A 27,355-nucleotide genomic window follows, 5' to 3' on the forward strand; every position below is an offset into this window, starting at 1 on the left:
GTGGCGGGTTAGAGTTTAGTGTGGCCTAACATGATTTGTTTTTAATACCCAATCAGAGTAGCTTTTTTTAAAGTTCTCTATACGGTCACACCGCACTTCAGATTTATTTGGTGTTTTCTCGCGACAAGATGAAATTGACTTACCTATTCCTAATCTGCGCTTTTGTGGCTGCCTCTGTGGCCAGCGAGCCCAAGGTAAAGATCGGCGTCAAGAAGCGCGTGGAGAACTGCACCCGGAAGGCCAAAAGCGGAGACCTGGTCCATGTACACTACAAAGTAAGGGGTGAAAGATTTCTGGCCGGCCATCCAACCTAACCCCGAATTTGGAAACCTTCTAGGGCTCGCTGCAAAATGGAACCGAGTTCGACAGCAGCTACTCCCGTGGCACTCCCTTCTCCTTCACCCTGGGCGCCCGGCAGGTGATCAAGGGCTGGGACCAGGGACTCCTGGGAATGTGCGAGGGCGAGCAGCGGAAGCTAACGATTCCCCCGGAACTGGGGTACGGAGCAAGTGGAGCGGGTGGCGGAAAGATTCCTCCCAATGCGGTGCTCATCTTTGACGTGGAACTGGTCAAAATAGAACGTTCTGGATCTGAGGAACTGTAGAATAATCTAGTCCCTGAATCATTCCATTGTACTAAATCCAAAGTTTTCTAGCAACTGAAGTTATAAAAATTGAATTCGTAGATAATTAACATACTCTTCCTTATTTCTAAAGTAATCCTAAAGATCCATTCCTTAAAACATTTTCTGTGCTTGGTTGTGTGGCCAACAACTAATTTCTATTTGTTTCATTTTAATTTTTCTAAAACACCTATAGAATAAACAATGTCATTCTTTTATACTAGACCAAACTTTATTTATTGCAAAAGCCCCCTATTTTTGGCGCCTCAACCACGCCTCCACCTCATCGAAGTGGCGTCGCATCAGCCGGTGCTTCTCCAGCGTGCTGCTCTGGATGAAACGCTCTCCGCAGGTGCCGCATACGAAGGGACATTCGCCGGTGTGCTGCTGCAGGTGGAGCTTCAGATCCTTTGCCTGGCGGTAGCTCTTCTCGCAGTACGTGCACTTGTGCGGCTTCAGGCCGCTGTGGGTGAGCATATGTCTTTTGAGCTTGTCGGAGCGGGCAAAGTCCTTGCCGCAGACGGTGCAGTGGAATGGCTTCTCGCCGGTGTGCATTCGACGATGCGAGGCCAGCTCCGAGTGCCGGGGGAAGGCCATCTCGCACAGATCGCATTTGTAGGGCTTCTCGCCGGTGTGCCGTCGCATATGGGTCACCAAAGCTGCAGCGGATTGGGTCTCCATGCCGCAAAGGGAGCAGAGGAAACGCTTGACCGCCTCCTTCCGCTTGCGGTCACCGTTAACATGAACATCGCGTATGTGATTGTTCAGACGTGACTTCATCTGATAGGTGCGATCACAATGTGGGCACTGCAGCAGCGGCACGCCATCCTCGGCGGCATCCTTGTCCAGGTCACCCGTGCCAGTCGAGCACCTGGCGCCCGTCAGATTGCTGGCCGAGGATTCGCTGTGCTGCAGTAAGACGTGCTGTTCCAGATTATCGGGCCACATGAATTTGTAGGAGCACTTGCTGCACGGATGCTTCTTTTCTGAACTGCTACACTGGCCCTGCCGATGGTGATCCATGATGCTCTGAAAACATAAAGAACTAAATAATTTATTCCACATTACTCAGCAAAAGTAAAGCACCTTGGACACACACTTGAAGATGCAGTCCTCGCATTCGTGTGGCATTTTGTCGAAGCGGTGCATCGTCCGCTGATGCTGGATCATTTCGAATTTCCGTTTGCACTGCACGCTGCACAGCTCGCAGATATAAACGGGCCGACTTCCACCGCCCGGCTGCATCTCGTCCTCCGTCTCTGAGTCGTCCAGCTGCAGCTCGAACCCGGACTCGTTTGTAATCGAGTAATTGTGCAGTGAGTCGTAGCTCTGGTGCAGCGACAGGGACAGCTTTAGCTCCAGCTGGATGTGGGCTCGCAGATCAACGATACGCTCAAAGTGCAGATTGCACATCCGGCAGGTAATGCGCTTCGCTCCGTTTGGCCGCGAGGTGGCCGCTATCAAAGTCTCGGCCAGCGGAATGTCTTGCTCCCTAAGGCCGTGCCGCTTCAGGTGTTTAACCAAGTAGTCGCGGCGGTAGAACTTGCGACTGCACCACTGGCAAGGGATCAGTTTAGATTCCTCGGCATGTACGCTGAGCAGGTGAACGGTAAGCGATTTCTTTTTGTCAAAGACCCGCTTGCACTCTGGACACTCAAAGGTTTGATTCTGTAAAAGGCATTTTAATAGTGTGTTTGCATATTTTGTTTGTTATAGAATAACTTACTGTAATCCTGTGCTCGCGGAAATGTGTTTTCAGGTTGTGTTTCCAGCGAAAGCGAAGCGGGCATTTGTGGCAAAGGAAACGCTTCTGCGCATTTCGGCACTGGGACTCGTTGTGGTGCCGCAACAGCTGCAGACTCACGAAGCGTCCATCACACCGCCCGCAGACATGAGGAGCCTCTGACCAACTGTGGGCCTGTCGCTGGTGGTCGTATAACTGATATTTCCGCGGGAATTTTTGCTGGCATAGCTCGCAGCTGTAGCTGCTCTTGTGGCTCTTCTTTCGCCTCTTTTGCTGATCCTCGGGATCTCCGTCCAAATCGCTATCCGTCTCCGAACTGTCCAGGTCCATTTCGTAGCCACTCTGGTTGGTTATCGAATAGAAACGCTGGTAAATGCCCGCCGCCAGATCCTTTCGAATCAAGCTGATCAACTGCTCCTCGTCCAGGTCCTTGCAGTCGGGATAAAACAGCTCGTGAGGCTCCGCATTTGGTCGACCGCAAAGGCTGACTATCTCGGGATGCTCCTCCAAATGCCGCCGCAGATCGGCAATCTTGTTGTACTGGCTCTGGCAGATCATGCACTCGATTAGTTTGTAGCCATGCGGTTTACACAGATTCAGATCCACCGCCTTGGCCTTCTTGTGCTCGCTTATGTTTGCCGATCGCTTCGAGTTTCGATGGACTTTCAGGTGAGCCTCAAGAGCCTCGCTGCGGCTGAATTTACGAATGCAGAGGGAGCATGCGAACGAGCGTGTATCCGCCTTGTGGACGCGGTTTTCATGGCGTTTAAGAAACTCGACTCGTTTGAATTTTCTCGGGCAGTCCTGGCATTTGAATACAGACTTCCTGCCCATCTTCCACTTTTGAATGCGCTTATACAGGGGCAGGTTATCCAGGGAGCTGCAACAGTTGGTGGTTAAGATAGGGAAGCTGGGATATATTCATTTGTTACCCACTCCTCGTCATCGAAGTCCGAGGCAGGTTCTTCATCCGTTGGTTTTCCTATGCTCTGCGGTTCTGTTTCCAGCTTCACCGTCTCAATCATGGTCAGAGGATCCACGGACTTCTTGCTCTCCACATCCATTTCGTCCGGTTCCGGCAGTTCGGAGCAAGCGATGCTGACATCGTTGTCGCCACAGTCCTCGTCCTCGGTCTCCAGCTTGACCTCCACGTGCTGCTCGGCACACAGCTCCATGGGGGCCTCCTGCAAGCAGTCGGTGGTCGATGCAGCAGCTCCGTTCTTCAGGTGCTTCATCAGCAATTCGTGGGCGGCCAGCGCCTGCTTCACATAGCAATAGGCACCCATCAATTTCTTGGTGCAGCCGCTACACAAACACTGTGGCAGTTTCTGGCTTTCAGTCGCATCCATCTGCAAGTATTTAACATGATAAAGGCCATCCGATTAACTTATTTCCCGAGCTTTGTTTACATTGATTTCGGTCAGCTCGCACAGGATCTCCGATAGCAGCTTGTCCGGATACTTTTTTGAGGGCGTGGCGAGCTTAAGGAGGTTGTCGGTGTCGGTGGCGTCGCAGGTGCGACAAATCACCGGCAGCTTCATGGCGAGGACCTCAGTTTTTTGGCCAATTAAAAGCCTTTTTAAGTATATTCAAATCAACAATCAGAAAATCAACATTATTGATGGTATGACCTTGAGGTGCGAAATGAAAAATGCCAATTTCGCAATTGTAGAAAAATACTAACTAAAAATACTGTACCACTGGTGCGTTCAGCAACAGTAACTTCTCCACAAAATCACAACAACTTAACTCACTCCAACGACTAACCAAAATAAATTACAAATAAATATATTTAATTATTATTGAAATCGCGAAATATTGCCTATGAAAATTTATTAATATTTAGTTTGTATTAGATAAAAATTATGTGGATTCCGATAATTGTCTCGAATACATTTTTTTCGGAAATCTTTGATAAGACCCTTTGCAATAGTGTTTTATTGGAGATCACGGCTTTACATTTGCTGCTCACGGCGCCCAATTGTTAAATGTAAAATCAACTGTGTACATTTATTTTTTTTTACATCTAAAATAGAACGGGGTAAATTTGTTCTTTAGTCTACATTGGAGCTTAAAATAGTTTGTGGCATGTGCGGGTAGCGTACACGAAATCCGGCAAACCGACACAAAGCCTCGTTCCGATCCTCCAGCCTTCGATCCTAGTACTTTTTGATCGTCTTCCGGATGAGGGCCAGGCGCTGTTTGTGCGCCTCCGTGACGGCGGCCCGCTTGTAGGGACGCAGTTCGTCCGTTCCGAAGCCGGGTATCCACATGTTGTACTTGCGCTCGAGGTGCAGCTGGACGTCACGCACCTCGATCTTGTTGGACTTGCGGTGCTTGGCAAAGGCGCTAGTTGACTTCACGGTGTCCTCGACAAAGTCGTCGATTATCTGGAGGAGCAGCTCCTCGACATCCTCGTCCAACTGCGTGGTGGTGTCCACCTCCCGCACTAGTTCCGTGAGACGCGGCTTGGTGAGCATCTGAAAGGGGTTTATCTGTGATTAGGGGAATTCGGTGCAGGGGTACTTCCAATAACCATGCAGCAGCTTACGGGGGTGTTCTCGGAGCCGGCGGCGGATGCTGTGTGATTGGATGTCTTGCTACCACCAGATGGGGTGCCCATGCCCGTGGCCAAACCGGAAACCGGGCCGCCGTTCTGCGAGGATGAGTTGCTGTTGTTGGTCATCGGACTGTGCTGGGAAGGCGAGGCCATGGGTGGGTCGTGGTGGTGCCCGCTGCCGGACGATGTGGAGTTGTGGTGGTGCGGGTGGTGCTCGGCGTCGCCGTTGCTATCGAAAGTGGTAAAGAGATCCGACATTGCTTTTGGGTTTCTTCAGAGTCAAATCAAGTGGGTGGTCAGGTGAGTTGGGTTGGATTGGATTGGGGGGATTGGAAAGAAAGGTAGGTGGTTCGATAGGTTTAAGAGTGCAGAACCAAAGCCGAAAGCGTTATTGTACTTGTTGTTTTTGTGGTGTGTCGCCCTGCTTTCCCTGCGTGTGTGTGTTTAATTGCAAGCGAAATGAAAGTAAAAGAATAGTTCGTCAATTTCATATGTAGGCTTAAATGTTAGGCGGTTTTCGTGCTAACTAAAATTAAAGTTTGCCACCATTTCTCTTGGCAGGGATCTCGTTGCCCCACACTTACAATTATTGCGCTCTAAACACTGTTCTCTTATACTTAGGTTTTTCTAAATTTACTAAACAAAATAAAAATAAGCAGCTACAGTCCAAATCAAATAGTAAGACCAGCTGATGAAGTCATTGAAATCACCAACTGCTTCTACCCCTTTTTAGTATATTTATGATATATGTGTAGTGTGTATTTAGTATATTCTTATATCCTTAATCGGTCACACTGAAGTGGAGTTCAAAACAAAGACGGCGTTTTATTTTGCAAGTATCACGTAGTTAAGGCATAGATTTTGCTTATTAATTGTAAAAGTACTGCGCATAAGCAACATGTCAACGGCCGAGGAAGCAATAGTGGATAACCAGGCTGCAGATATTGTGGAAGATGTGGAGTTCGTTGACATGGCGTTCACAAAGGAGTTGCGTAAAGCCACAAAAGACGTGCATAATCTAACCGATGTGCTGGTTAATGCAAAGTTCGCTCTTGGTAGATAACTATGGTTGCAGTAACTATAACTATTTGTTACCGTATGTTCCCTTCTCGTCGTAGCCCTTTCGGATGACGAGGTGTGGTACGATGGACTTTTGGCCTTCTATGAGCTATACAAATTCTTCGAGACCCATTTGCCGGAGCGTCTGCTGCCCAAGGAATTCTACAGGACGGCTGCCTTCGAGCGGGATTTCGACTATTTCTACGGTTCCGGCTGGAGGGATTCCTACGAACCACGACCGGCGGTCCAAAAGTATCTGGAGCACCTGGAGAAGATTACCGCCCAGAACGAACTTCTGCTCTTTGCCTACTCCTACCAGATGTACATGGCCCTGATGTCCGGCGGACAGATGCTGCAGAAGAAGCGCATGATTGCACGCAAGCTTTGGATATTTTCCAAGAGCGACGACGAGGAGCAACAGAAACAGGCCGACAAGGAGGCCGAGGTGGCCACCGCCAAGGCTGCCGATGCTGCTCTGAAAAAGGACGACTTAGAGGCCAGGCCAATGCCCGCCCAAGTCACCATTTGTCCCTCTGGCTGTGAAGCCACCTACTTTCCCGAAAAGGTAAGTACATGTCTAAAATCTTGTTTCCTGATTTATTATACCCATCAGTCAAAAGTTTGCAACGCACTATAGAAAACATTTCCGACCGTATAGAGTTTATATATTCTTGATTAGCATCACTGGAAGAGTTGATATAGTCTTGTCCGTCTGTCTACGCTAACTAGTCTCTCAGTTTAAAAATGTATCTAAACGAAACTTTTATGGTTTTTCTATTACATGTAGTATATTTATATATATGTAAGTTATAACCAGCCGGATCGAAAGACTATATCTTATAGCTTCCATCTTTTTTATTTTTTTTTTTATACTTGCAAGGTTACTTCAACTTCTGCTTGCTGAAGTTTGCATCCAAATAATAAATAATAAGATATGTTGATAGTCACTGACAGCAATTCCTAATAAAGAATATTTTTTAAGAACTTATTCCAATGCTTTGACTGCCTTGTTTTCAGATCCCTGTTTTAAAGGCCAAGCTCAGGCGCGTATTCAACAATCACTATGGAGCTTTTGACGATGATCTGCGTGCTGCTTTCATCGAAGAGAGTCGCAACGTATTCCGCTTGAATATTGAAGTAGTGCGGACAATTAAGGGCGTAAATCGTGCCAATCTAAGGAAGCTGGCTCTGGCTGTAATCTTCGTTTCTGGTATTGTTTTGGCCGTAAAGTTTGCCCTCAAGTAAGACATTTTGGGAGGAAATAATGTTAGCTCCCTCTGTTAGGTTAAAATTGTGATCACACATTTACTTAGTCGTTTGTTATAACAGTAAATACTTCGATATAAAGCTGATTTATAAGGGTTTTTTATTGCTTCAGTCTAAGGGTATTTATAAGGCTTTTTCGGTGGTAAAGGCATCAAGCAATCCCCTCCTATTTAACCATGGCATAACGCGCTCTATATTGGCTTTGTAACGTTCGTTGCTGAACAGCTGCAATCTCTGCTCTTCTGCTTCCTTACCGTCCTTGTAAAATACATCGGAGGAGAAGTTATCATCTGTCTTGTTCAGGCAAACTGTCAGGGTGCTAAGCACAGTTGCAGCCGCTAAAAAAAAAACAAAAAAAAATGTATACATATATAAAGAGACTTAAAACCTTTATTTTTAACTTACCATAAATGGGGTGCTCTAGCAAAATTACGTGCAGTTCATTTAGAGAGGGAACAAATCCATTAAACTTCAATAGCTTGGCATGCTCTTCTAAGTTTTGATGGTACCATCGGATAAGATAGTCAAACTGATCGACTTTGATGTCCAGCTGAGTGGAACTCATTATGAAGTAGTACAGATCCTGAGCTGGATTTCCGTATTTAGTGACTTGGTGATCTAGCAGAAAGGTTTCCTTGACATGGCCTTCTGAGTCGTATTGGAACATAATGTTGTTTATCCAAGCATCGCCGTGATTAAGAACATTGAACTCTTTCTCATTTATTTTGGCATCTTCAATTATTTTGTCAACATGGGAATCCATTATAGCTGGCTGCAGAAAAAGAGTTGGTTACAAAAGTACCAAAAATACAAATAAGAAATGTTACCAATTTGTGCAGGTACTCATCAACGCCTTCAAACTTGCCCACTATATGCAGAAAGCAATCCTTGGATTGAGCAAACATACCCTTAAACACATCGGCAGTTTGCTCTGTGAAGATGCCATTGGCGTATTTGGGCGGGTAGGGTCCATTGATTTCCTTGTACTTCAGAGAGGCTGCATGCCATTGGGCCAATTTTTTCAGAGTGCACTTGCTGTGTTCCATGTCCATTCCCTTCAGGCGATCACACATCTTGAACCCGGCTGTTTGCAGGTTATCGAAAATCAAATATTCTTCGCTGACGTCCTTGCTGAGGCGGTAGGATTTGGCACTAAATGTGACCGGCACGCCAACATCCTTGTAAAGCTGCTCGAATCCGGGCACAAAAGTGCTGTACACCTCGATCTCCTTGGGAAACAGGTTGAAGTCGGAGAAGTTGATCATGTCATCGGCCGTGTTCACTTTCAGGATGTACGAGAAGGACTTGGAGCTTTTGTCTGTAAAAGTAGGGTCTAAGATTAAGATACTTCTGGTTCCCTTATATTAATCTAACCTTTTAACTGCGCCTCTATGTCAACCCTTAGCAGCTTAGAAGCATAGTTGTCGCCAGGTTTCGTCGCCAACTTCCAAGACCCGCTCACAATTTTCTCAAATTCTGGTTCGGTAGAGGAAATGATATCCTTGAAGTCGGTAATGGTAACCCAGTCAAGTATCTTATCGGGATTCTCAGGCTGCGGTGGCTCTGGTTGTTCCATTAATGGCTGAGCTGGGATTGGCTCAGGGCTAAAACAAAATTACCATTTATTTTAATGCACTCACTAAGGTTTTTCAGAATTTACCTGGCTTCCAGAAAACCGCGATTTTTAAGCCACGGCAAAATCCGTTCAATGTATCCTTGATATCGCTTGTTGGCGTACAGTAAATTTTTGAAGTTAGCACCTGCTTCGGTGTCAGCCATGAAATTATCAAAGGTCGCCGACTCGTTGGGGTCCAAAAGAACCACTGGCAGCACAGAAATGGTTGGGAACAAGGCCCATGGGCCGTGTTTGAATATCTTAATGTGCAACTCCCTCAGCAAGGGCTGTCGGCCAGTAAATCCCAAAATATCCAAGTGCTTGGTCAGTTGTTCGTGGTAGTGCCTGATGAAGAAGTCAAAGTAATCCAGCTTAATGTCGATGTGCACCGAAGTCATGATCAAGTAGAGCAGATCCGTGACGGGAGTGCCGTATTTAGGGTTCTGGAAATCGACAAACACCATGTCTTCCACTTCCCCCTTGGAGTCCACCTTGAACAGCAGATTATTAATCCAGCAGTCGCCGTGATTAAGCACATTGAACTCAGTGGGATCTATGGTGGCGATCTTCATGAATTCCGTAGTGAGGCCAGCAAGAACTTTTTCCTATGGAATTAAAATGGAATTAAAATTAAAATTAGAATAAAATAATTTGATGAAGTACTCACCAGCGTTTCACGATAGGATTCTCCGTCCTTCAACTTGTCCAGATTGGCCAAGAATGCCGTTCGAAAAGATCCCAACATTCCTTCAATGAACGCCTTTATAACATTCACGTTATTTCCCATCATGCCAAACAGGAATAAATCAGAATATGGTCCGTGCACCTGGACCATCGTGGCACCGGCTGCATGAAACTGGGCCAGTTTTTGTATAGCAAATTTAGCTTGCTCCAACTTAAGGCCTTCCAATCGGTTCAAGTTCTTGAATCCATTTTGGCCGAGATCGTCCATTAGCACGGTGTTGGCTAGCTTGGGCTCCTTTGTGGAGTCCAGTTTGAATGCTCGTGGAGCGAAGGTGATGTCCATGCCTTTGGCCTTATACAGCTCCTCCATTTTCGGCAGTATGTCAATATAGGCTGCGTTCTCGAGGGTAAAGAAATTTACCATAGCCAGCATCTGATCCATTTGGGGAGTGTCATGGGGAACCTTCATCATGAAGGAGATCAGTTTGTTACTCTTGTCTGGCAAAAAAAAAATGAAGTTACCTTATTGAATTACTATTTCCTTACATTCTTATGTTACGTTACATAAGTGGAAGGCAGTAAGCGTAAAATCAGCATTGTCATTGTGAACAGTCAAACAATCAATAATTGGACTATAAATGAATTGTACAGTATATACATAGTACGTGATTACTTATCGCAGACCCACTCGGAGACGTTGGACAAGATTGTATCGACTTAGTGCTATAAATGGTATCGAAGTAACCCATCCCATTTACTCACCAGTTAGCTCCACATCTATGCTGATCCTCAACATAAGTGTGGCATAGTTTTCTCCGGGGGCCATGGCGGGGTTCGCTTGGAAATTCAGTATCTTTGAAAACTTTGGTATGTTCGCTACAAGTAATTCCTCAAATTGCGTTTCATTCAGCCACTTGGGCAGCAAATTGCTTCGATCAACCTCGGGTTCCGACTTGGTGGGTGCAGCTGGGGGGTCAGAGTTCACCCTAGCCGTTGGCTTTGACTGCTTTTCAGACCCCGAAGTGCCCACTTCATAGGTCCGCTTTGCTTTTGACGATCGTTGACCCATCGTTTAGATCTTTGTTTTTGAGTTTCAAGAATTATAAGTCGCAACTTGCGTTTCGCGTCCGCTCAAGTGGGCGATCGACGGTGAACTGATGTTTGCCACACGACTGGGCTCTCTAGTTATACACTTCTAATCTGAAGCAAACCTTGTTATTTAATCAGCTTTTCTAATTTTACGCGCTTTTATAGGTAACAAGAATGAGCGATAAGCGTAAACCTAAACATTGCTCATTGATAATATAAGCCAAATTATAGATTGCATATTTTATCAATGACTATGTTTTTGGTTCCTTGTTTTTGTTTAAATCAGTTTAAACTGTGCAAATGTAAATCAAATAAAAGATCTGATTACAGTAAGATTAAGTTAGCACTGTAAAAATTGGGGCAGGACTTGTGCGCTTCTTTAGATTTTTTCTTTCAGATCTTAATAGATTTATTTTTCTTTAACTTTATTTGATCAATATCAACAAAGTGGTAAATAATTTAAGCAAAAGTTTGTTTTATTATTATCAATAGTATTTTCTCGGTGTAATTGTCCAACGGAAGACTCCATTCCAAAGATTTTTAAAAACGTCGTATCACATTTTGAATAGTTCTTTTAAGGCTCCAGAAGACCTCTTCTAGCAAGCCAAGGGAAAATCCGCTCAATATGGGCCTTGTAACGCTCGTTACCAAGTAGCTGCCGTCTAAATGCTTCCGATTCCGGTGTTTCGACGAAAAATGCTTCAGGATTAAAGGCCTCGTCGGCCTGATTGAGGCAAACGGTCAGGGTACTGATCACTGTGCCAACAGCTGCAAAATACAATTATATTATACCAAAAATGTTCACTATTTTTCCAAACCAACGTACCAAAAGCTGGATGTTCTAACAAAATAGAGTGCAGTTCACTTAGAGAGGGTACCAATCCGTTGTATTTCAACAAATTCGCGTACTCCACTAGATTTTCATGATACCACCTGATCAGATAATCAAACTTATCGACCTTGATTGCCAGCTCTGCAGAGCTCATTAGGAAGTAGTAAAGATCTTGAGCTGGGTTTCCGTACTTCGCATTCTGGTGATCAAGCAACAAGGTTTCCCTCAGTTTCCCCTCAGAGTCGTATTGAAACATAATGTTGTTTATCCAGGCATCGCCATGATTAAGTACATTAAACTCTGCCTCATTGATTTTGGCATCTTCGATGACCTGGTCTACATGGTTGTCCAATATACGTGACTATTTAAAAAACAATTTCAAAGTCAATAACTTGGCAGTTTCGGAGGCTTATCTAAAGAATTAAATATTACCAGCTTATGCAGATATTCCCCGGCGCCCTTAAACTTTCCAAATATATCAATAAACGTGTACTTGGACTGGGCAAACATATTATTGTACAGATCCCTCGTCTGCTCAATATAAATTCCATCGTTATACAGAGGGGAGTAGGATCCATTGAGCTCCTTGTATTTGATGGAAGCCGCATGCCATTGGGCCAGTTTCTTGAGTGAGCTCTTTGTGTGCTCCATGTCCATTCCCTTCATGCGATCAGCCATTTTGAAGCCACTTGTCTGAAGATTCTCCATTAAGAGGTATTCTTCCTTCACAGGTTTACTAAACACGAAGGACTTTGGGCTAAAAGTGACCGTCAAGCCTGCCTCCTTATAGAGATTCTCGAAGGCTGGCACATATTTGCGATACATCTCCATTTCCTTGGGAAACATGTTAATGTCGATGAAGTTGTCAGTGGTTTTCGGTGGTTGCACCTTCAGTATGTAGGAGTAGGTCTTGACACTATTATCTGTTGAGCATACCAGTGTTAGTTTATATTTTTGCCTTATTTTGATTTACTCACCTCTGAGCTGTGCCTGTATATCAATCTTTAAAAGCTTGGAGGCGAAGTTGTCACCTGCCTTCGTGGCCGAACTCCAAGCACCGCTCACAATCTTCTGAAACTGGGGTTCGTTGGAGGAAATGATCTCTTCAAAGTCACTCACACTAAGCCAGTCTAGAATCTGGTTGGGATCTACGCAATGTTCCAATAAAGCTGTTTCAGTTGGCGTGGACTGAGTGCTGAGGGGGGAAATAATTAAACCAAATGCCAATCGCACTTGTAAGAATATGACTTGAACTTACTAGGCCTCCAAGAGACCTCTATTGTCCAACCAGGGTAGAATCTTTTCGATGTAGCCCTTGTAGCGCTTGTTGGCATACAAGAGGTTCTTGAATTTGGCACCGGCTTCGGTGTCGCCAAGGAAATTGTCAAACGTGGCCGACTCATTTGGATCCAGGAGCACTATGGGCAGCACACTTATTGAGGGTAACAGGGCCCAACTTCCGTTCTTGTACATCTGCATGTGGAGCTCCCTCAGCGAGGGCTGTTTGCCGTTGTAACCCAAAATATCCAAGTGCTTGGTCAACTGTTCGTGGTAGTGCCTGATGAAGAAGTCAAAGTAATCCAGCTTGTAGTCTATGTGCACCGAGGTGATAAGTAGGTAGAACAAGTCCTGAGTGGGAGAGCCGTATTTGGGGTTCTGGAAGTCGACAAACACCATGTCTTCCACTTCGCCCTTAGAGTCGACCTTGAACAGCAGATTGTTCATCCAGCAGTCACCATGGTTCAGTACATTGAACTCAGTGGGATCGACTTTCATTAGATGTTCCAAGTCTAAAGTGATCTGCGAGAATGCCGATTCCTAAAAAAAGAATTAGATTTGTTAAGTGCTTTGCTTTTGAATATGTAAAGTAGAGGAATACCAGCTTTTCACGGAATTCTTCGCCGTTATCGAAGTTCTTCAGGTTGGCCATAAAAGCTATCCGGAAGGAGGAAATCATTCCTTCAAAAAATGCCATCAAAACCTCTTTGTTTCCACCGAAGGCTCCATTAACATACATATCTGCATAGGGTCCATTCACCTGCACATTCATGGCAGATGCCGCATGAAATTGGGCCAGTTTTTTCAGTGCAAACTTAGTTTGTTCCAAGTTGAGGCATTCCAGGCGATTTAAGTTCTTGAAGCCATCCTGGCCCATGTCATTCATGAGCACTGTGTTGGCCAAGTTGGGCTCTTTTTTGGAGTCCAGTTTAAATGCTTTGGGTGCGAAGGTGATGTCCAGACCGCTGACCTTGTAAAGTTCCTTCAATTTTGGCAATATATCCGAGTAGACTGCATTCTCGCTATTGAAAAAGTTAGCCATGGCCAGCATCTGTTCCATTTGGGGCGTTTTGTGTGGTACCTTCATCATGAAGGAGACCAGTTTGGTGCTCTTGTCTGGCAGATGGGTTAAAATAAAAAAAAATTTGGTTACTTGCTATATTTACTATATCACCAGATTGGCATTTCCGTCCAGCTGGTTGGAGGTTAATTATGGGGCGACATGCAATTGTTATTATTAAAAAATGACCCAAACAACAGGCATTTTTTGTGCACTGGTCATAAATAAATTTGAGATACTACTTATCGCCAAGCGACACGAATAAAAGCCTTCTTCTATGGCCTTTTCTAGGGCATTGTGCATTTCGTCAAGTACTTCCTTTTTTGCCGAAAACTCAGCTAACTCACCAGTTAGCTCCACATCTATGCTGATCCTCAACATCAAAGTGGCATAGTTCTCTCCAGGGGCCATGGCGGGTATTACCCGAAAACCCACTATCTTTGAGAACTGAACGACATTCGCGGTGAGTAATGCCTCGAATAGCGTTTCATTGAGCCACTCAGGTTTCAAATTGCTCTCCTCAATTACCGAGCTAGGGTTTGGTGGCTCAGATTGAGTGGGTGACCCCTCAATTTTCGTATTAGTTGACCGAGAACTTTTCATCGAGGCCTTTTTCTGATTCTGAGTGCCGGAACCGGCCACTTCATAGCTCTTTTTTGACTTGGAACTAAGCAGACCCATCGTTAACTAGAACTCGCAAATTTCGTACGTCCGTTCAATTGCGAGAACGGCTGTAAACTGATGTTTTTTTCCGTTTAAAGCTTTCGCCTAGCTTTGCCTCTCAAATCGGTGTTGATATAGTTTAATTATTTCATTATCGTCGACAATTTTCGCTCTAACGTTGTAAGCGAACTTAAACATTTCATTGAGTGGGTGTGACTCACTGTAATCAAGCAAAAACTCAGTGATAACAGCCGTTCAACTGATTAACCTAACGCTCAAGCTTTAAGTACAAATCAGAGATAAAGTTTATGAACTGATAATAGCATTGTCTTTATTTACTTACTAAAAAGTATCAACAGTTTTAACATTTAATTGCTAACTTCGAAGGCGCCTCGACGATGGGCCCAGGGAAGTATCTCCTTTTGGTGTCGAATTATGCGGGGGTTCTTGAACATATTGTTGCGGAACTTCGCTCCACTCGCTTCGCTGTCCATCAAGCTGTCCATATTGGCATCATCACTGGCCTCGACCAGGACAACTGGCAGGAGAACGGTCACAATGGGCAGAACTGTTACGCAAGGAAAGTGGATTAGCTTCTAATTTAAGGGAAATTCATTTCTTAACTCACTCCAATCTCCGTGGGTGAGGATCGACTGATGTAGACTCCTAAGCGTGGGCAGTGACTTTGAATACTTCAGTAGTTTAAGACTCTCTGTGAGCTTCTCATGGTAGTACTTGATTAGGTAATCAAATTGTGCTATCTTTATGTCCACTTGGGTGGAGGAGAGGATAAAGTAAAGCAAATCCTGGGCAGGTGACGAGAACCGACTCATCTGCAGGTCTACGAAGTACGTTTCGATTAGCTTTCCGGCCTCATCGTACTTGTACATGAAGTTGTTGCACCAGGCATCACCGTGATTCAGCACACGGAACTCGCCTTCGATCTGGGGAGCAGTGGCCTGGAACATGTCCTCCGCTTGGCTGCCAAAGGATTCCTGTTGAATATAAGTGCTCAGAACTTGTGCCTTCTAGTTTGGGTTTTAGTTTAAGATACTCACCACAGACTTGGCCAAATGAGAGGCATCGTACAGTGGAATCGCTTCGACGAAGGCCTTTATTTGGGTATCACGAAAGTCCCTGAAGCCGTCCTCTTCGCTGCACAGGTTACGGTTGTAGATGGCAGGATAGGCTCCCTTGAGCTCAAATCGCACGGCGGAGGCCGCATGGAATTGGGCCAGTTTCTCCAAAGTGGCCTCAGTGTGCAGCATATCCAGGCCATTGTGGCGGTTAACATTGATGAACCCCCTCTTCTTCAGATCCTCCAGCACGATAAGCTCCTCTTCCAGTGCATTCTTTGATTCATAGTAACGTGGTCCAAAGGTAATTTCTTTTCCGGCCTCTTTGTACATCTGCTCGAATTCCGGAATATATTCTCCATATGTTGTGCGCTCCTTGTCGAAAACCTTCCACATGGCTACATTATCACGGTTTTCGGAATTGGGCAACAGTTTAACCATGTAGGAGATACTCCCCAGGGAGCCATCTAAAGAACAAACAAAATATTTAGAAAGTTAATTTAATTTAAATAAAAAATCAATAAAAGTTAAGTTAACATTCAAGATTTAACATTCAATATAGTTACTGTTTGTTTATTGATAATCATTTCAAATTGTTTACTTAACTCTTAACTATATTGTTAATCTATATTAACTTACCATCTAACTCCAGTTCGAAATTCGCCCTTAGAAGTAACGATGTGTAGTTCTCCCCTTTTCCGGCTGAGGGTTCCAATCTGTACGACTTGATTGTTTTAAGATTCGGGAAATCGCGATCTAGGAACTCCTTGAACAGCTGCTGATCCAACCAAGCCGGCAGCTTGTCCTTGGAGAAGTTTTCCTTGCTCTGAACCATTCTGTCTACCTGTTGGATCCGTAATTTGCGCCACTTTCTGTGCGGCTGGCTTATATTGGTCCAATGACGGAGAGCTTTTCACTTCAAAAGCTTTGGCTCAATTTCGTTTGTCGATTAAACACCGACGCGTGGGAAAGCTTTTCGATCAGGGTGGACCCGTTTGTTCAGTTTTGCTAAGGCCAGAACAAAAATGCCTAATCAGTCTTTAATGCCCAAGTCTAACAGTTGATCTTGCTGCTTGAACGGTGATGATCAGGTTTGAGCTATTTGTTGTATGTTCACAATTACTGTGACTTTTTTTGCGACAGTGACTTGCAAAATGCGGGTTTATTTATCTCCCTCTTACCAAAAGCTTTTTTTTCAGATGAGTGCTTTCATTTATTGCCCATCCTGACATCTACTATTAAAGTACCCTACAAATTGTGCACTCATCGTTTATCTTATCTAAGTTAATATTCAAGTGAATCTTTAAACTGGTTAATATTTATTTTATTTTTTTACATGCTGCGTAAAAGTGTCTAGTCTTCTTCAAAGTATCCACGATTCTCCAACCAGGGCAGTAATTCTCTAATTTGCTCACCGAACACAGGATTCTTAAAGAGCTCATCAATGTCGTTGCTGGCAAAATCCGAGAGCATTATCGGTAGGATTTCCGTGGCAGACTCGAAAGCTATTTAAAGTAAAATTAGTTTTACGATTAGGCAACTATATTTTTCTGACCTACCCCAATGACCATATTTTAGCAAGTCCAATTGAAGATCCGTGAGACTGGGCTTCTTTCCTCGGAACTTTAGAAGGTTCAGATTTTCAATCAATTTATCGTGGTAGTACTTCACGAAGCCGTCAAATCTGCTAGGTTTTTCAGCCGGAGCTGTGAGAAGTAAACTGAAAAGATCGTAGACAGCTGGACCATATTTAGCTGCGTAAAAGTCGCTGAATAGTGCATCCTTTACATTCCCAAAGGCATCGACTTGAATGAGCACATTGCTTGGCCAGCAGGATCCATTTAGTATAACATTGAAGGAATTCCTCGAATCCACAATGTCTGCATTAGCTTTCACATATCTTTGAAATGATTTCTACGAATTTTTGAATTAACTAAAAGCGTATCTAAAAGTTCACAGTACTTACCACCTTATCTTCGTACTCTCTGACATTGTTCGATCGTAGACTCTCGTGAAATCGCATTTGATACAAGCCCTTGATTTCGTCACCATGCTCACCCAATTTCGCGAGATCTCCGAGCTTTGGAAGCTCCCTTATCTTGCCGGGATTCCTCTCTATATAGCAGGCTGTCCCGGCGTGATAGGCAGCCAGTTTGGAAAGAACTCCCACCATGGCGCTTACGGACAAGCCTTTGAGGCTATTGGCCACGGCATAGCCCTTGTTTAGGACGTAGTCTAAATAAATTTGTTTCGATTTCTGTGTGGTCTTGACGATTGACGGACTAAAGTGAATCTTCTTGTCCGCATTTCCATAGAGCTCTTCCAGGGCGGGCAGTACGGTCTCGTGCATGTGACGCTCCACTTGGAAATCCCCTTTAATGGGTACTTTTAACCCAACGGAGACCGATTCTTCGGACTTGATTAGGTAATTCACTTGGCGTTTCTTTTTTTCTAGCGACAGATGATTGTTAATTGATAAACTTATTTAATATAATTCTAAGTTCTTACCTGCCACGAGCACCTGAAGCTGAACACAGAGAGTGGGCTGGGACAGTTGAACCTCCCATTTACTGCGCAAGCTCTCGATTTTTCTAAAATCCGGAATCTCTTGCCTCACCAACTGTTCGAGATCCTGCTGATCCAGCCAGTTTGGCAAAGAGACGTCTTGAGACAGCTGCGTTACTAGAATCGGGTTCGACATTCTTCTGACTTCTACCAACGGACAACTAAACTTGGCCCGCCAACTTTATGGCAACTAAGAAAACCCAGAAAATACTTTTCCTATCGCTGTACACAAGAATCGATAAGTGCGTAGATAGGGCATGAGGCTATATGATTGAAATTTATGAAGTCAGGCAAACATGATTGTTGGTTTTCAAGTTACCTAAGATAAGTCAATTAGAGTACAATTCTAATTCGCACAAACTGAGAACTGTTAAGTAGCTCTGAAAACATCTGCTATATTTGCTGCTAAATCCCATCTATCATGACCTAATATATATTGGATTCTGCCCTAGTTCAGCCCGGAAAAAATGTCGAAAAACTGCGAAAAATGCCAGAAATGGTGACAAAATTCAATTAATTTGTCATAGCGATTTGACATACAATGGGTAAGGGGAGGGATCCGGGTAGTCAATCTCAGTCGATGGATGAGCATGGTGACTCTCTATGGGAAAAAGTTTGCATAACGCACGTGGCAGGGTCTAAATAAAACATTTTAATAGACTAAGCAAATTTCCCACACCACAGGTGACGGAAAGATCAACTTAAGGAGTTAAGATCAAGGCTTATATGTATAAGCAAAGATAGCCAGGACTTTACTGATGCGCTAATCGCTGCCACGTGAAGGCACTTTGGCGAGCAACCCCTAGGATTAAATGTGCATACGGAAAGCGATCTAATGCGGCATGAAGTGTCACAAATTCATCAAAACATATTGTACACCAAACTAGCAAAACATCAGCAACAAGGGGCGAAGTCAACCCTCAGGTAGAAGCCCACTTTCCGACTTCCGCACCCGATGTCCGTGCAATATCCGTTCCAAATTAATTTGGTCTCCGGACGAGGGGCGCTAATCTGCTGGCAATGGGCGTTGAACGCAAAAATTCCTTGGTATTTAGCCGGGAACGGGCAATCCCTCAAGTGTTACACTTGTTCCTGGGTTGTCGTTGGTTAGGGGTTGCTACAATTGACTTTGAATTGCTGCCCTTCCTTTTTTTGACTCATCTCCCCTCGCGATTGCATCAATTTATTAATAATAATTTCACGCTTTGTTTGCCTTGTCAAATTTTGTATAATAGTTTTTGTTCTTTTTTCGGGTTCCGCTTAGCAAACCTTCCCGCTCCGTATGCAATGTGACTTCATTGAGGCCACCGAGTGGTCGTGGACATGTGTTCCCCTCCAGCAGCTGCACAGATTCGCACGCAAATCACGACATGGTTCGCTTTGGTTTGGCCTACGTTTTTTATTCCAAAACAAGTGCGGGTTGTGTTTAAGGGGATTATCAGGTGTATTTTGGTGGTTCCTTTGACTGTAAAACCACCACCAAATTTAGACTATTAATTTGTTTACCATTTAATTTACCATATTATATTATCTTTCAAATCAATTTTCAAATGCTTCCCAGTCGTAACCAAAATATTTCTTTTTGATTTTTAAAGTCACTAACTAGCTTACGCAATTAATTTGTTCTGTGTTAGATTTTTTTTGCTGATCCTTGTATGTTTGTACTTTTTTTAAATGAATTAATTAATTCAATGATTTTTAATTCATTCCGGTAATAAAGAAACCTTTTTATTTATTGTGAGCGAAACAACATAAATGTGGTTTTATACACAAATAATACTTTACAATACTCCCCAAAAACAGTCATATTTTTGTTATTAATAAGAGGTATTTATTATTGTTTTTTAAACAAAATTCTCTATTTATTTATATTTACAAGTATTAAACCTAAATTTTTCTGACAATGAATATGGAAATTTCTAGGAAAGCGTTCTCTTAATGTGTCTAATTATTTTATAGGTTATTTGAGTCACAGAAAAAGAATATTGCCAAATCAGTTTCAAGCTATATATGAAGCTAATATTATAATAGCTGTATTATATAATTTTGTGTCCCGACTAACTTTTCTAGGTCAAACTGTGATTGTAGGGCGACGCAAAGTCGCGTTGATAGGCTGCCGCCGGATGCAAGTGGTGAGGATGGATCGCCGGCGGTGGCGCCTGATGGTGTCCGTTGATGCTGCCATAGACGTCCGAGCGGGACTTGTGGGAATTCGAGGGCGTGCCGCTGAGCAGCTCCGCCATGAACCCGATGTAGGTGATGGCCAGTCGAAGGGTTTCGATGCGGGACAGTCGCTTCTCGTAGGCGAAGGTGGGCACTTTGCGGCGCAGTTTATCGAAAGCCTCGTTCAGGTTGAACATCCGTCGGCGTTCGCGGATATTTGCAGCTCTCCTTTGGGCCATCGAGGCCACTCGGCGACGGGTTTTCTTCGAGGAGCTGGACGAGCCGTTGGCCCTTCCATTTGTCGACGGACGCTGGGCCACCAGGGGAGTTACTTGCGAGCGCTGCCACAGAGCTGTAAAAATGGAATTAATACTTAAAGATGTTTTTCCAAGATATATCCTTCTGAGATACTCACACAAATCGGAGCAGGGAAATCCGGCGATGAGCTCCTGGTACGGCACTATGGGCGGCGGTGGGGCTTCCTGACCCCAAAGGGGCTGGAACGGAACCTCCGGCATGTAGGTGGGCTGGTCACTGGGATGCGGATGCTGCATAACTCTCAACGGTCGACTGCCAAATCGGATAGCTACTGCAATTGGAAGACCTTGGGTCTGTTCTGCTTGGAAGACTGCGTTGCAATAAGTTCTGATTGTCCTCACGGGCTGCGAAGTCAGCTCGGTCCTGCTCCGTATTTTCCTTATTGGATTTTCCTCCCCGGCGGACAGCAGCATCTGCTTGGAGGCCATTTTGGATTGGCAACAGTTTGGCGCGTTTCGATTGGCTGTCTATGACTGAGGGTTGCTAAGGCGTTGTCGGGTGTTCCGGCGTTTAAATCTGTGTAGAACAGGAACTTCTAATTAAAGGGTATTTAAATTCTTAAAAAAAAGTAATAGGTAAAACAGCAGAGAAAATTATCAAAGATAAATATTTTACCGTTTTTATACGGATTGTATGTACAAAAAAAAATAAAAGTTTATTATTGAAATGAATCTACATACAGTATTAATACTAATTAAGTATTAATACAATACTTAATAGTATAACCCCTATACTTTTAGTTTAATTTAGCCTAAGGGCTTGCTTTTTAACCAAATTGTTTTTGGGTGTACCGTGTGAGTTTAAGATATACGTTTTATGTTATAAGCCAATGGAAAGTGAACCTTCCGTATTAAATAAAAGGAAGGCCATGGTATAGGTAAAACAACCAGTTCATAAAAAAAAAATAAATTTTGTTTTGTTTTTTAAAATTCTTTTATGGTCTTAAAAACGATTTCCATGCAAACTATGAGCATTACGTATTTATTGTTTACCTACAAGGGGTATAAATACTTCATCCTTTAATGGTTTCAATATTAGGGAAAAAGCAACTTCGAAAGTCAAAAGTCCTGCTTGTAAATTCTTACTCAATCCTCAAACTTGCGAAACGGTTACAAGCTCGTGGTTGTAGTCTTGGCTACTGAAAGTGTTCCCATGTCATCCATGACGCGAACCTTTGAAAATTAAATTAAATACTATGTGATTCAGACAATTGTATTATGGATGCATAAAGGTTTTAAAATTGTAGATACTAAATTTATGATTAGATGTCACAATTACCCTTTATATTTAATGAATATGTGAGCTTTTTATCATTTTATAGCAAATCAAAGTACCTATCTGTTGCATGCATTTGTTTTTGTTTATAAGTGCCTCTCCGAGAATCCTGTTTTGCATTCAGCTCTCCTGCTGAATGCGACTTCAGGGCACCTGCGCGGATAAATTTACCGGCATTCCGCTCCCAATCTCGACGAGCTTGTGCTGCTATGGAGTTGAAAGGCATTCCCCCAATCTTGCCAAGTATTTAGCGACGTGGCAACAGGACAGCGTCCGAGGCTTAGAATGGAATGCGCTGACAGACTGAGGTAAGCCTTTGATGGGCATTTCGGGGTCTGATTCGGGGGGCTCCAATCCAGCATTCGGGGATTTCATTGTCGCTAAACTTTTCAATGTAGCCGATTCGAAAAGGGGTGAACATTACTTCAACTTTCGGTTTGCATTCGAAAGTTCGATTTTATGACTTTAAATGAGGTTTCCATTTTTTTTCTTTAGTTTGTTTTACGTTCTTCTCCGCCAGCGGAGTACTACTCAAGGGTGCTTCATTGTGTCAATAGCCTGAAATTGGATATGAAATGCCTTGAATACTGCTGGATCAAGCGGAGATAGAGTGTTCCCATTTTGGTGGCCAAATCGAGTCGCGGGGCCATCGAAGTTCAAAGGCAGAATACCCTGAGTAAAAATAGTTGAGAAATTTGCATTCATTTCGTTTCCAACCATCCGATGGGGTCCGTTGGCGCGGTTTTAAAGAACAAACAAACTCCTTAGTAATCTTTCGATTTGTGCAAGCAAAAGGGAATTCAAGTAACAAGTAATGTCTGAGGCGATTTGTTTGTGTCTGCGACTGAGCACTCGCCATGATTTATGCCCTCTGTGATGGCACGCCCGGCCAGCTTACATTATGAAAATGTAAAAACGTAGAAATGTAAGAATATGAAAATGTGGAAATTTGAATTTGTTCCCCACCCCTTCCAACTCACAGTGCTCTCTGCCATTTCCTAATTTTCCACGCAAATGCATTTTATTTATTACGCAATTTGGGGATTTGTACTGGCAGCCGCAACTGTAAGGGACATGAAAGCGTTTAGACTCCGGAGCGTTAAACGAGGCATTAGCCCCAGTGGATTACGGCAAATACTTAACAATGCTGCTGAGGCGGTTCAACGGGGCGTATTCGTGATATCCCCAGGTATACCTCCAGCTGTTTGCTGACTGAAATCAAAAATGTTTCTTTTATTACCCAATGAAATTATGAACGGAATTCTTAAAATTTAAAACCCCTTATACATTTTAGTGTTAATTTAAGTAGTTCATTACATAAAAGTTCACAATTACTAAGGAATTGCTTATTACTTAATTGAATAAATGGTATTTTTTGTACAAGCTATATACAATTAGAAATAAAGGAAATAAGAAAGTTTGTGTTGTTTCTTTGTTGTAAATATTTCTTATCAAAAGTGCGTACTACTAACAACAACTATAACTGAACTTGTCTTACCAAAAAGTTTAAGAAAAAATGTAACAAAAGAGCCCCTTGAACTTTTTGCGATTTGTGTAGAAGCGAAAGCAGTTTAAAAATACTTGACGAAATCAACCAGTAAAGTTCACATTTTGAGTGTAGTTCCCGGCAGAGGAGGCAAGCCATTCCAAATTTTCCGTAATCATGGCAAGAGGGCGAGTCCTCAGCTCAATACTTTCCAGAGCTCAGGCGCTGCGCAACTACCGCTCGTCGTTCGTCCAGAGCACCCGACTGGAGTACGTTTCGTACAGCACGCCACGCAACCAGATGGAGGCGCCTCCGATCGTGGTGATGCACGACCTCAACCTTTCACTGGAGTCCTGGCGCCATGTGGCGAGCAACCTGAGTCAGGAGGGTCTGCGCCAGGTGATCACAGTGGATGCCCGGAACCATGGAATAAGTCCGCACACATCCGGCCACTCGCCGATGCACCTGGCCGCGGATGTGCAGGCCTTGATGTCCCACCAGAGGCTCAGCAAGATCGTGGCACTCGGACACGGAATGGGCGGTCGGGCGATGATGACGCTGGCCCTAACCCAGCCACAGCTAGTGGAGCGGGTCATCCTGGTGGACATTACTCCGGCACCGGTGCCCAGCAACTTCTATCTCACGCGGCAGGTGTTCGAAATGATGCTCCAGGTGGCACCCACCATTCCGCCAAATCTTTCCCTCTCCGAGGGACGCATGTTCATTCTGCCGCTGTTCCAGGACGTGGTACACGATGTGTCCGAGCTGCGGAGAGTGGTCGACAATCTGCGCAAGATGCAGGACGACACCTTTGGCTGGGCAGTGAATCCGCGGGCGGTGCTCGGTTCCTGGGCGGAACTGATGATCAACTACGAGTCCACCCTGGGCGGACTGAGTCCCTACATGGGCGAGGTGCTCCTCATCGCCGGCTCCCAGTCGGAGTTCGTGACCTCGTCCAGCATCGCCGTGATGCAGAGGTACTTCCCCAATACAGTGGTACAGATCCTGGACGCAGGACACTGTGTCTACGAGGACCAGCCGGAACAGTTTGTCGAACTGGTCGTGGAGTTCACACAAACGTGCTCAGTATGCTGAAGAATCTCTTCTGTTTAAGGGGCTTAAGCACTGCAGTCCCCCCTTGGGAATTGGAACTTTGAATCCTGTTGAGTGAGTGCTGAAATTTCAGCTTTCAGTACACTCCACAGATAATTGCGCTGTCAGGAGAATAGAAACCGCAGAAAAAGGGTGAATTTGCTGCAGCCAAAATCGATGGGAAATCAACGTGGCAGCCAATCGAACCGATACCCGATACTCGGATACTCGGATACTCGCCTACTCGATTCAGGTGCTCGAAAGAGCCAGGAAGATTGGCACACAAAGGCCAATGCCACTCCCTTGGCCCCGCCAATTTGCCAATAAGGCGGGTGAGGGGCCACAATGCGATACAATTTAGATTTATATGCATTGTCTGATTTATTTGTGTTGGACGTGTGGGCGATTGAGACGTCTGACTGGCTTTTGTGTCTGCTTCTGTGCTGCAAATGTCGATAATCTGTGTGTGAATGGAGAGTGGGCTCCTTCGACGACCTCTCTGCTATGTATTTTCGCTGAAATTGAGTCAGGACTGAGATTTGAATGTGCATATGTACACATGGAAGCCTTGAAGTTGTTTACCCGAACCCCCAAGCTCCTTTGGAGCTTTTGTTCTGGCTTTAATGAGGATTACGTGAAATTTCATTATGCTGCGTAATAAATAAGTAGCAAGTCAAATAAACAGGGACTAGCAAACACCCACCCACATCCCACATCCCACATTCAACATTCCACAAATGCAGGGGAATGTACATGAACATTTCAACTGGATGTAGGGACTGAAACCATATTAAAATTTAGACACGTACACGTTTTATTGCTTGTTATTTTGTGTCTGTGTGCCAGCTGCATAGGGCCCCAGAAAAAGCTGGAAACTCAACTGGCCCGGATTGCTGCGTCCATGCTCAAATGATTCGCGGAAGACCGTATGAGACTGACCACATTTGGCCACAAAAGTTTGCCACCTGAGTGTGACTATGCTGAAGAATATATAATTTTTGATTTTGGCCTGAAAATGGTAAATAATAAATAATAGTTGAAAGTATTATTAATTATTGCGTTTGAGCACAGAAAGACACAAAAATTAATCATGTTATAATTGCAAATTTTAAAATCAATTGCTTGTGCTTTATATTTATATTTATATATCATCATATTTATATGATGTTAAATTCATTAAAAAGACAAATATGATTTTACTCTCGTTGAATCCAGGTTCAAGCAGCCAGCTCTTGGCACTATTATACCCCCTATCTCTGGGTTTTTGGATCACCACCGTGTACTTGCTGCGGTCCTCGAGATTCACTTAAAGGTCCATCATTAGTAGTGCATCATCCATGCCATAGCGGCGCAATCGGGCGAGGGTCACCAGCCACTGGAAGCGCTCCTTGGGCCACTGGTTGCCATTGGGCGTAAATGGAGGTCAGAAGAGATTGATGTCCGGAGGAATCAGCTCCAAAACGTTAACCTTCTTTTCAATCTTTTTGTCGGCTTTGCTGGCGTTGTACAGTTTGAAAACAGAAACTTTGTTCAAATGGAAAATTATGAACAAATCTCGCCGGCATTTTTTTGTCTTAGCATGCATATTAAGATTGCTTTTAAATGTATTTAAAGAAATCAGCTAGAAATTTACCTCAGTGGGAGTAGGTATACTGTGTCTTAAAATTCCCAGTAAATACAGTATGGTGTAAGTGACAGTTTACACCTTAATTGCATCCATCCAGAGGCAGGCTATAATTAATGCAAGCAATCCGTCTCAATTAAATGTGAATTACACTTTATGAATATTGATTTTCACCTCCGCTCGTGCGACTCCATTAATTGGACTTTTGGTCGAGGTGCTTCACTCGAGGGTTTGAACTCGATATCCAATGCACCTTCCGATTCGTGTCAGTTTATTCAGGAAGATTGCTGAGCTGTGCTGAGCTGTGCTGTGCTGTGCTGTGCTGTGCTGCGTGTTTGCTTTGCCTCGTCTGGCAGCCAATTCATTAGCTGTTCCTTCGCTCCAAACGGAACGAAAGACAACATGGAAGCTGCTGCAGTGTGTGCACTGAGGATGCTGATGAAGAAGACTCATCCCGTCGTCCCATCATCCCATCAACCTGGCCATATCCCACTGCTTCTTGTGTTCCAGGCCAATTCCTCTGTTGCGCTTTTGTCTTCTCATTTACGGACGAGCTTCGGAGTCAAACTTTTGTGCAATTATGCTGCAAGACAATTTAGCCTGTCTCGATTTTTATGAGCGCACAAAGTTTCCAACGGAACAATAACTTTGCCAGCAACAGTTTCCATTTCGCCGGGGCTCCCTTGTTGCGTTTCCTTCAAGACAGTTGATTTTTAATTTCGTGTCGGTGTTGGTTGGTTGCAAGCTTTGGTACTTTGGTACTTTTCCTTCTAGGGGTCACTTTGACGGGTTAAAGTAAAAGTTTGTTGGCAGAAAATAAAGCTGACCTAATGAGCGTTGAGCGCTGGCCAGTGCCCCCTTTCATCTTGATGAAATTGACACCCCGGCGAGGAGTGCTAATGAAGCCGGGCTTCCCTCCAGGACACCGGATCCCGGAATCGCAGTATCGGGCGATAGGGTCAGCGGACTTGGTCGTAAAGTGGCGGCCATAAAAGCGAATTGCGGGTGAAAATGGTGTGCGAGCAGGCGACAAACGGGCCAGTTCCGTTTGTCACGGTCCGGGTCCGGGTCCGTGTCCGGGTCTGAGTCCGAGATGTTAATAAACATGTATTCCGTGTCCACACCGGAGAGTGCCAGGGCATTATTCTGCTGCCTGTTTTTGGGTGGCCTTTGTGGGGTTAATGGGGTCGGTCATTAGTGGGGTAATTGGCAGCTAATTGGCTTGATGAGTGCCGGCCAGCCTGATTGGCTTCGTTTGACTTTGACTCTTGGTCCCAATTAATA

The 27,355-nt window shown here is 44.3% G+C and overlaps 9 protein-coding genes across 14 annotated transcripts; 3 read left to right on the forward strand and 6 right to left on the reverse strand.

Moving 5' to 3' along the window:
* The first annotated feature begins 74 nt into the window (after nt 1-74).
* On the forward strand, nt 75-845 carry LOC128253645 (FK506-binding protein 2). Its single transcript, XM_052982233.1, has 2 exons — nt 75-275; nt 338-845. Exons 1-2 carry the CDS (start codon nt 129-131, stop codon nt 602-604), a joined length of 414 nt encoding a protein of 137 aa, XP_052838193.1. The 5' UTR covers nt 75-128; the 3' UTR covers nt 605-845.
* Nucleotides 833-4,024, reverse strand: LOC128253379 (zinc finger protein 420). Its single transcript, XM_052981728.1, has 5 exons — nt 3,776-4,024; nt 3,303-3,715; nt 2,349-3,246; nt 1,709-2,290; nt 833-1,651 (listed from the first exon to the last, which is right to left on the reverse strand). Exons 1-5 carry the CDS (start codon nt 3,905-3,907, stop codon nt 875-877), a joined length of 2,802 nt encoding a protein of 933 aa, XP_052837688.1. The 5' UTR covers nt 3,908-4,024; the 3' UTR covers nt 833-874.
* A 323-nt stretch (nt 4,025-4,347) lies between these two features.
* Nucleotides 4,348-5,648, reverse strand: LOC128253600 (transcription initiation factor TFIID subunit 12). 5 transcript variants are annotated; one of them, XM_052982150.1, is made up of 4 exons: nt 5,511-5,622; nt 5,324-5,356; nt 4,918-5,155; nt 4,348-4,846 (listed from the first exon to the last, which is right to left on the reverse strand). In XM_052982150.1, exons 3-4 carry the CDS (start codon nt 5,077-5,079, stop codon nt 4,526-4,528), a joined length of 483 nt encoding a protein of 160 aa, XP_052838110.1. In that variant the 5' UTR covers nt 5,080-5,155; nt 5,324-5,356; nt 5,511-5,622; the 3' UTR covers nt 4,348-4,525. The 5 variants fall into 5 exon arrangements, with proteins under 5 accessions (XP_052838110.1, XP_052838120.1, XP_052838100.1 ...); XM_052982160.1 differs by having other exon boundaries at nt 5,507-5,596; XM_052982140.1 differs by lacking the exon at nt 5,324-5,356 and having other exon boundaries at nt 5,511-5,648.
* A 67-nt stretch (nt 5,649-5,715) lies between these two features.
* LOC128253513 (uncharacterized) lies at nt 5,716-7,337 on the forward strand. The gene is made up of 3 exons (XM_052981967.1): nt 5,716-5,981; nt 6,045-6,550; nt 7,003-7,337. Exons 1-3 carry the CDS (start codon nt 5,825-5,827, stop codon nt 7,228-7,230), a joined length of 891 nt encoding a protein of 296 aa, XP_052837927.1. The 5' UTR covers nt 5,716-5,824; the 3' UTR covers nt 7,231-7,337.
* On the reverse strand, nt 7,329-14,563 carry LOC128252073 (uncharacterized). Its single transcript, XM_052979475.1, has 14 exons — nt 14,157-14,563; nt 13,351-13,865; nt 12,730-13,289; nt 12,449-12,666; nt 11,904-12,394; nt 11,466-11,832; nt 11,217-11,407; nt 10,313-10,619; nt 9,534-10,048; nt 8,912-9,471; nt 8,626-8,855; nt 8,079-8,569; nt 7,657-8,023; nt 7,329-7,589 (listed from the first exon to the last, which is right to left on the reverse strand). Exons 1-14 carry the CDS (start codon nt 14,488-14,490, stop codon nt 7,375-7,377), a joined length of 5,361 nt encoding a protein of 1,786 aa, XP_052835435.1. The 5' UTR covers nt 14,491-14,563; the 3' UTR covers nt 7,329-7,374.
* Nucleotides 14,564-14,777: 214 nt separating this feature from the next.
* LOC128253436 (uncharacterized) lies at nt 14,778-16,434 on the reverse strand. The gene is made up of 4 exons (XM_052981826.1): nt 16,188-16,434; nt 15,531-16,015; nt 15,101-15,467; nt 14,778-15,040 (listed from the first exon to the last, which is right to left on the reverse strand). The coding sequence occupies exons 1-4, from the start codon at nt 16,381-16,383 to the stop codon at nt 14,841-14,843; spliced, it is 1,248 nt and encodes a 415-aa protein (XP_052837786.1). The 5' UTR covers nt 16,384-16,434; the 3' UTR covers nt 14,778-14,840.
* Nucleotides 16,435-16,856: 422 nt separating this feature from the next.
* LOC128254613 (uncharacterized) lies at nt 16,857-19,346 on the reverse strand. The gene is made up of 4 exons (XM_052983780.1): nt 18,057-19,346; nt 17,515-17,999; nt 17,108-17,462; nt 16,857-17,053 (listed from the first exon to the last, which is right to left on the reverse strand). Exons 1-4 carry the CDS (start codon nt 18,247-18,249, stop codon nt 16,902-16,904), a joined length of 1,185 nt encoding a protein of 394 aa, XP_052839740.1. The 5' UTR covers nt 18,250-19,346; the 3' UTR covers nt 16,857-16,901.
* Nucleotides 19,347-19,997: 651 nt separating this feature from the next.
* LOC128261473 (protein Fer3) lies at nt 19,998-21,132 on the reverse strand. 2 transcript variants are annotated; one of them, XM_052995200.1, is made up of 3 exons: nt 21,037-21,084; nt 20,692-20,904; nt 19,998-20,628 (listed from the first exon to the last, which is right to left on the reverse strand). In XM_052995200.1, exons 2-3 carry the CDS (start codon nt 20,828-20,830, stop codon nt 20,180-20,182), a joined length of 588 nt encoding a protein of 195 aa, XP_052851160.1. In that variant the 5' UTR covers nt 20,831-20,904; nt 21,037-21,084; the 3' UTR covers nt 19,998-20,179. The 2 variants fall into 2 exon arrangements, with proteins under 2 accessions (XP_052851160.1, XP_052851151.1); XM_052995191.1 differs by having other exon boundaries at nt 20,692-21,132.
* A 2,234-nt stretch (nt 21,133-23,366) lies between these two features.
* LOC128266693 (protein ABHD11) lies at nt 23,367-25,255 on the forward strand. Its single transcript, XM_053003381.1, has one exon. The coding sequence runs from the start codon at nt 23,533-23,535 to the stop codon at nt 24,448-24,450; it is 918 nt and encodes a 305-aa protein (XP_052859341.1). The 5' UTR covers nt 23,367-23,532; the 3' UTR covers nt 24,451-25,255.
* The last annotated feature ends 2,100 nt before the right edge of the window (nt 25,256-27,355 follow it).

This window comes from Drosophila gunungcola, chromosome 3R, assembly GCF_025200985.1.
Source record: "Drosophila gunungcola strain Sukarami chromosome 3R, Dgunungcola_SK_2, whole genome shotgun sequence".
Classification (NCBI taxonomy): domain Eukaryota; kingdom Metazoa; phylum Arthropoda; class Insecta; order Diptera; family Drosophilidae; genus Drosophila; species Drosophila gunungcola.

Excerpts from the sequence above, each read along its gene's own strand:
- LOC128253645 (XM_052982233.1), top strand. The coding sequence starts at position 129 with ATGAAATTGACTTACCTATTCCTAATCTGCGCTTTTGTGGCTGCCTCT. Across the intron at positions 276-337 it reads TGGTCCATGTACACTACAAA|GGCTCGCTGCAAAATGGAAC; the intron begins GTAAGGGGTGAA and ends GAAACCTTCTAG.
- LOC128253379 (XM_052981728.1), bottom strand. The coding sequence starts at position 3,907 with ATGAAGCTGCCGGTGATTTGTCGCACCTGCGACGCCACCGACACCGAC. Across the intron at positions 3,716-3,775 it reads GCGAGCTGACCGAAATCAAT|ATGGATGCGACTGAAAGCCA; the intron begins GTAAACAAAGCT and ends AAATACTTGCAG. Across the intron at positions 3,247-3,302 it reads TCGGACTTCGATGACGAGGA|CTCCCTGGATAACCTGCCCC; the intron begins GTGGGTAACAAA and ends CAACTGTTGCAG.
- LOC128253600 (XM_052982131.1), bottom strand. The coding sequence starts at position 5,184 with ATGTCGGATCTCTTTACCACTTTCGATAGCAACGGCGACGCCGAGCAC. Across the intron at positions 4,847-4,917 it reads CCGGCTCCGAGAACACCCCC|ATGCTCACCAAGCCGCGTCT; the intron begins GTAAGCTGCTGC and ends AACCCCTTTCAG.
- LOC128253513 (XM_052981967.1), top strand. The coding sequence starts at position 5,825 with ATGTCAACGGCCGAGGAAGCAATAGTGGATAACCAGGCTGCAGATATT. Across the intron at positions 5,982-6,044 it reads TAATGCAAAGTTCGCTCTTG|CCCTTTCGGATGACGAGGTG; the intron begins GTAGATAACTAT and ends TTCTCGTCGTAG. Across the intron at positions 6,551-7,002 it reads CCACCTACTTTCCCGAAAAG|ATCCCTGTTTTAAAGGCCAA; the intron begins GTAAGTACATGT and ends CCTTGTTTTCAG.
- LOC128252073 (XM_052979475.1), bottom strand. The coding sequence starts at position 14,490 with ATGGGTCTGCTTAGTTCCAAGTCAAAAAAGAGCTATGAAGTGGCCGGT. Across the intron at positions 12,395-12,448 it reads TATACAGGCACAGCTCAGAG|ATAATAGTGTCAAGACCTAC; the intron begins GTGAGTAAATCA and ends TATGCTCAACAG. Across the intron at positions 11,408-11,465 it reads GTTAGAACATCCAGCTTTTG|CTGTTGGCACAGTGATCAGT; the intron begins GTACGTTGGTTT and ends TGTATTTTGCAG.
- LOC128253436 (XM_052981826.1), bottom strand. The coding sequence starts at position 16,383 with ATGGTTCAGAGCAAGGAAAACTTCTCCAAGGACAAGCTGCCGGCTTGG. Across the intron at positions 16,016-16,187 it reads TTTCGAACTGGAGTTAGATG|ATGGCTCCCTGGGGAGTATC; the intron begins GTAAGTTAATAT and ends TTTGTTCTTTAG. Across the intron at positions 15,468-15,530 it reads CTCATTTGGCCAAGTCTGTG|GAATCCTTTGGCAGCCAAGC; the intron begins GTGAGTATCTTA and ends TATATTCAACAG.
- LOC128254613 (XM_052983780.1), bottom strand. The coding sequence starts at position 18,249 with ATGTCGAACCCGATTCTAGTAACGCAGCTGTCTCAAGACGTCTCTTTG. Across the intron at positions 17,463-17,514 it reads GAGAGTACGAAGATAAGGTG|AAATCATTTCAAAGATATGT; the intron begins GTAAGTACTGTG and ends AAAAATTCGTAG. Across the intron at positions 17,054-17,107 it reads GCTAAAATATGGTCATTGGG|CTTTCGAGTCTGCCACGGAA; the intron begins GTAGGTCAGAAA and ends TACTTTAAATAG.
- LOC128261473 (XM_052995191.1), bottom strand. The coding sequence starts at position 21,022 with ATGGCCTCCAAGCAGATGCTGCTGTCCGCCGGGGAGGAAAATCCAATA. Across the intron at positions 20,629-20,691 it reads ATTTCCCTGCTCCGATTTGT|CTCTGTGGCAGCGCTCGCAA; the intron begins GTGAGTATCTCA and ends CCATTTTTACAG.
- LOC128266693 (XM_053003381.1), top strand. The coding sequence starts at position 23,533 with ATGGCAAGAGGGCGAGTCCTCAGCTCAATACTTTCCAGAGCTCAGGCG.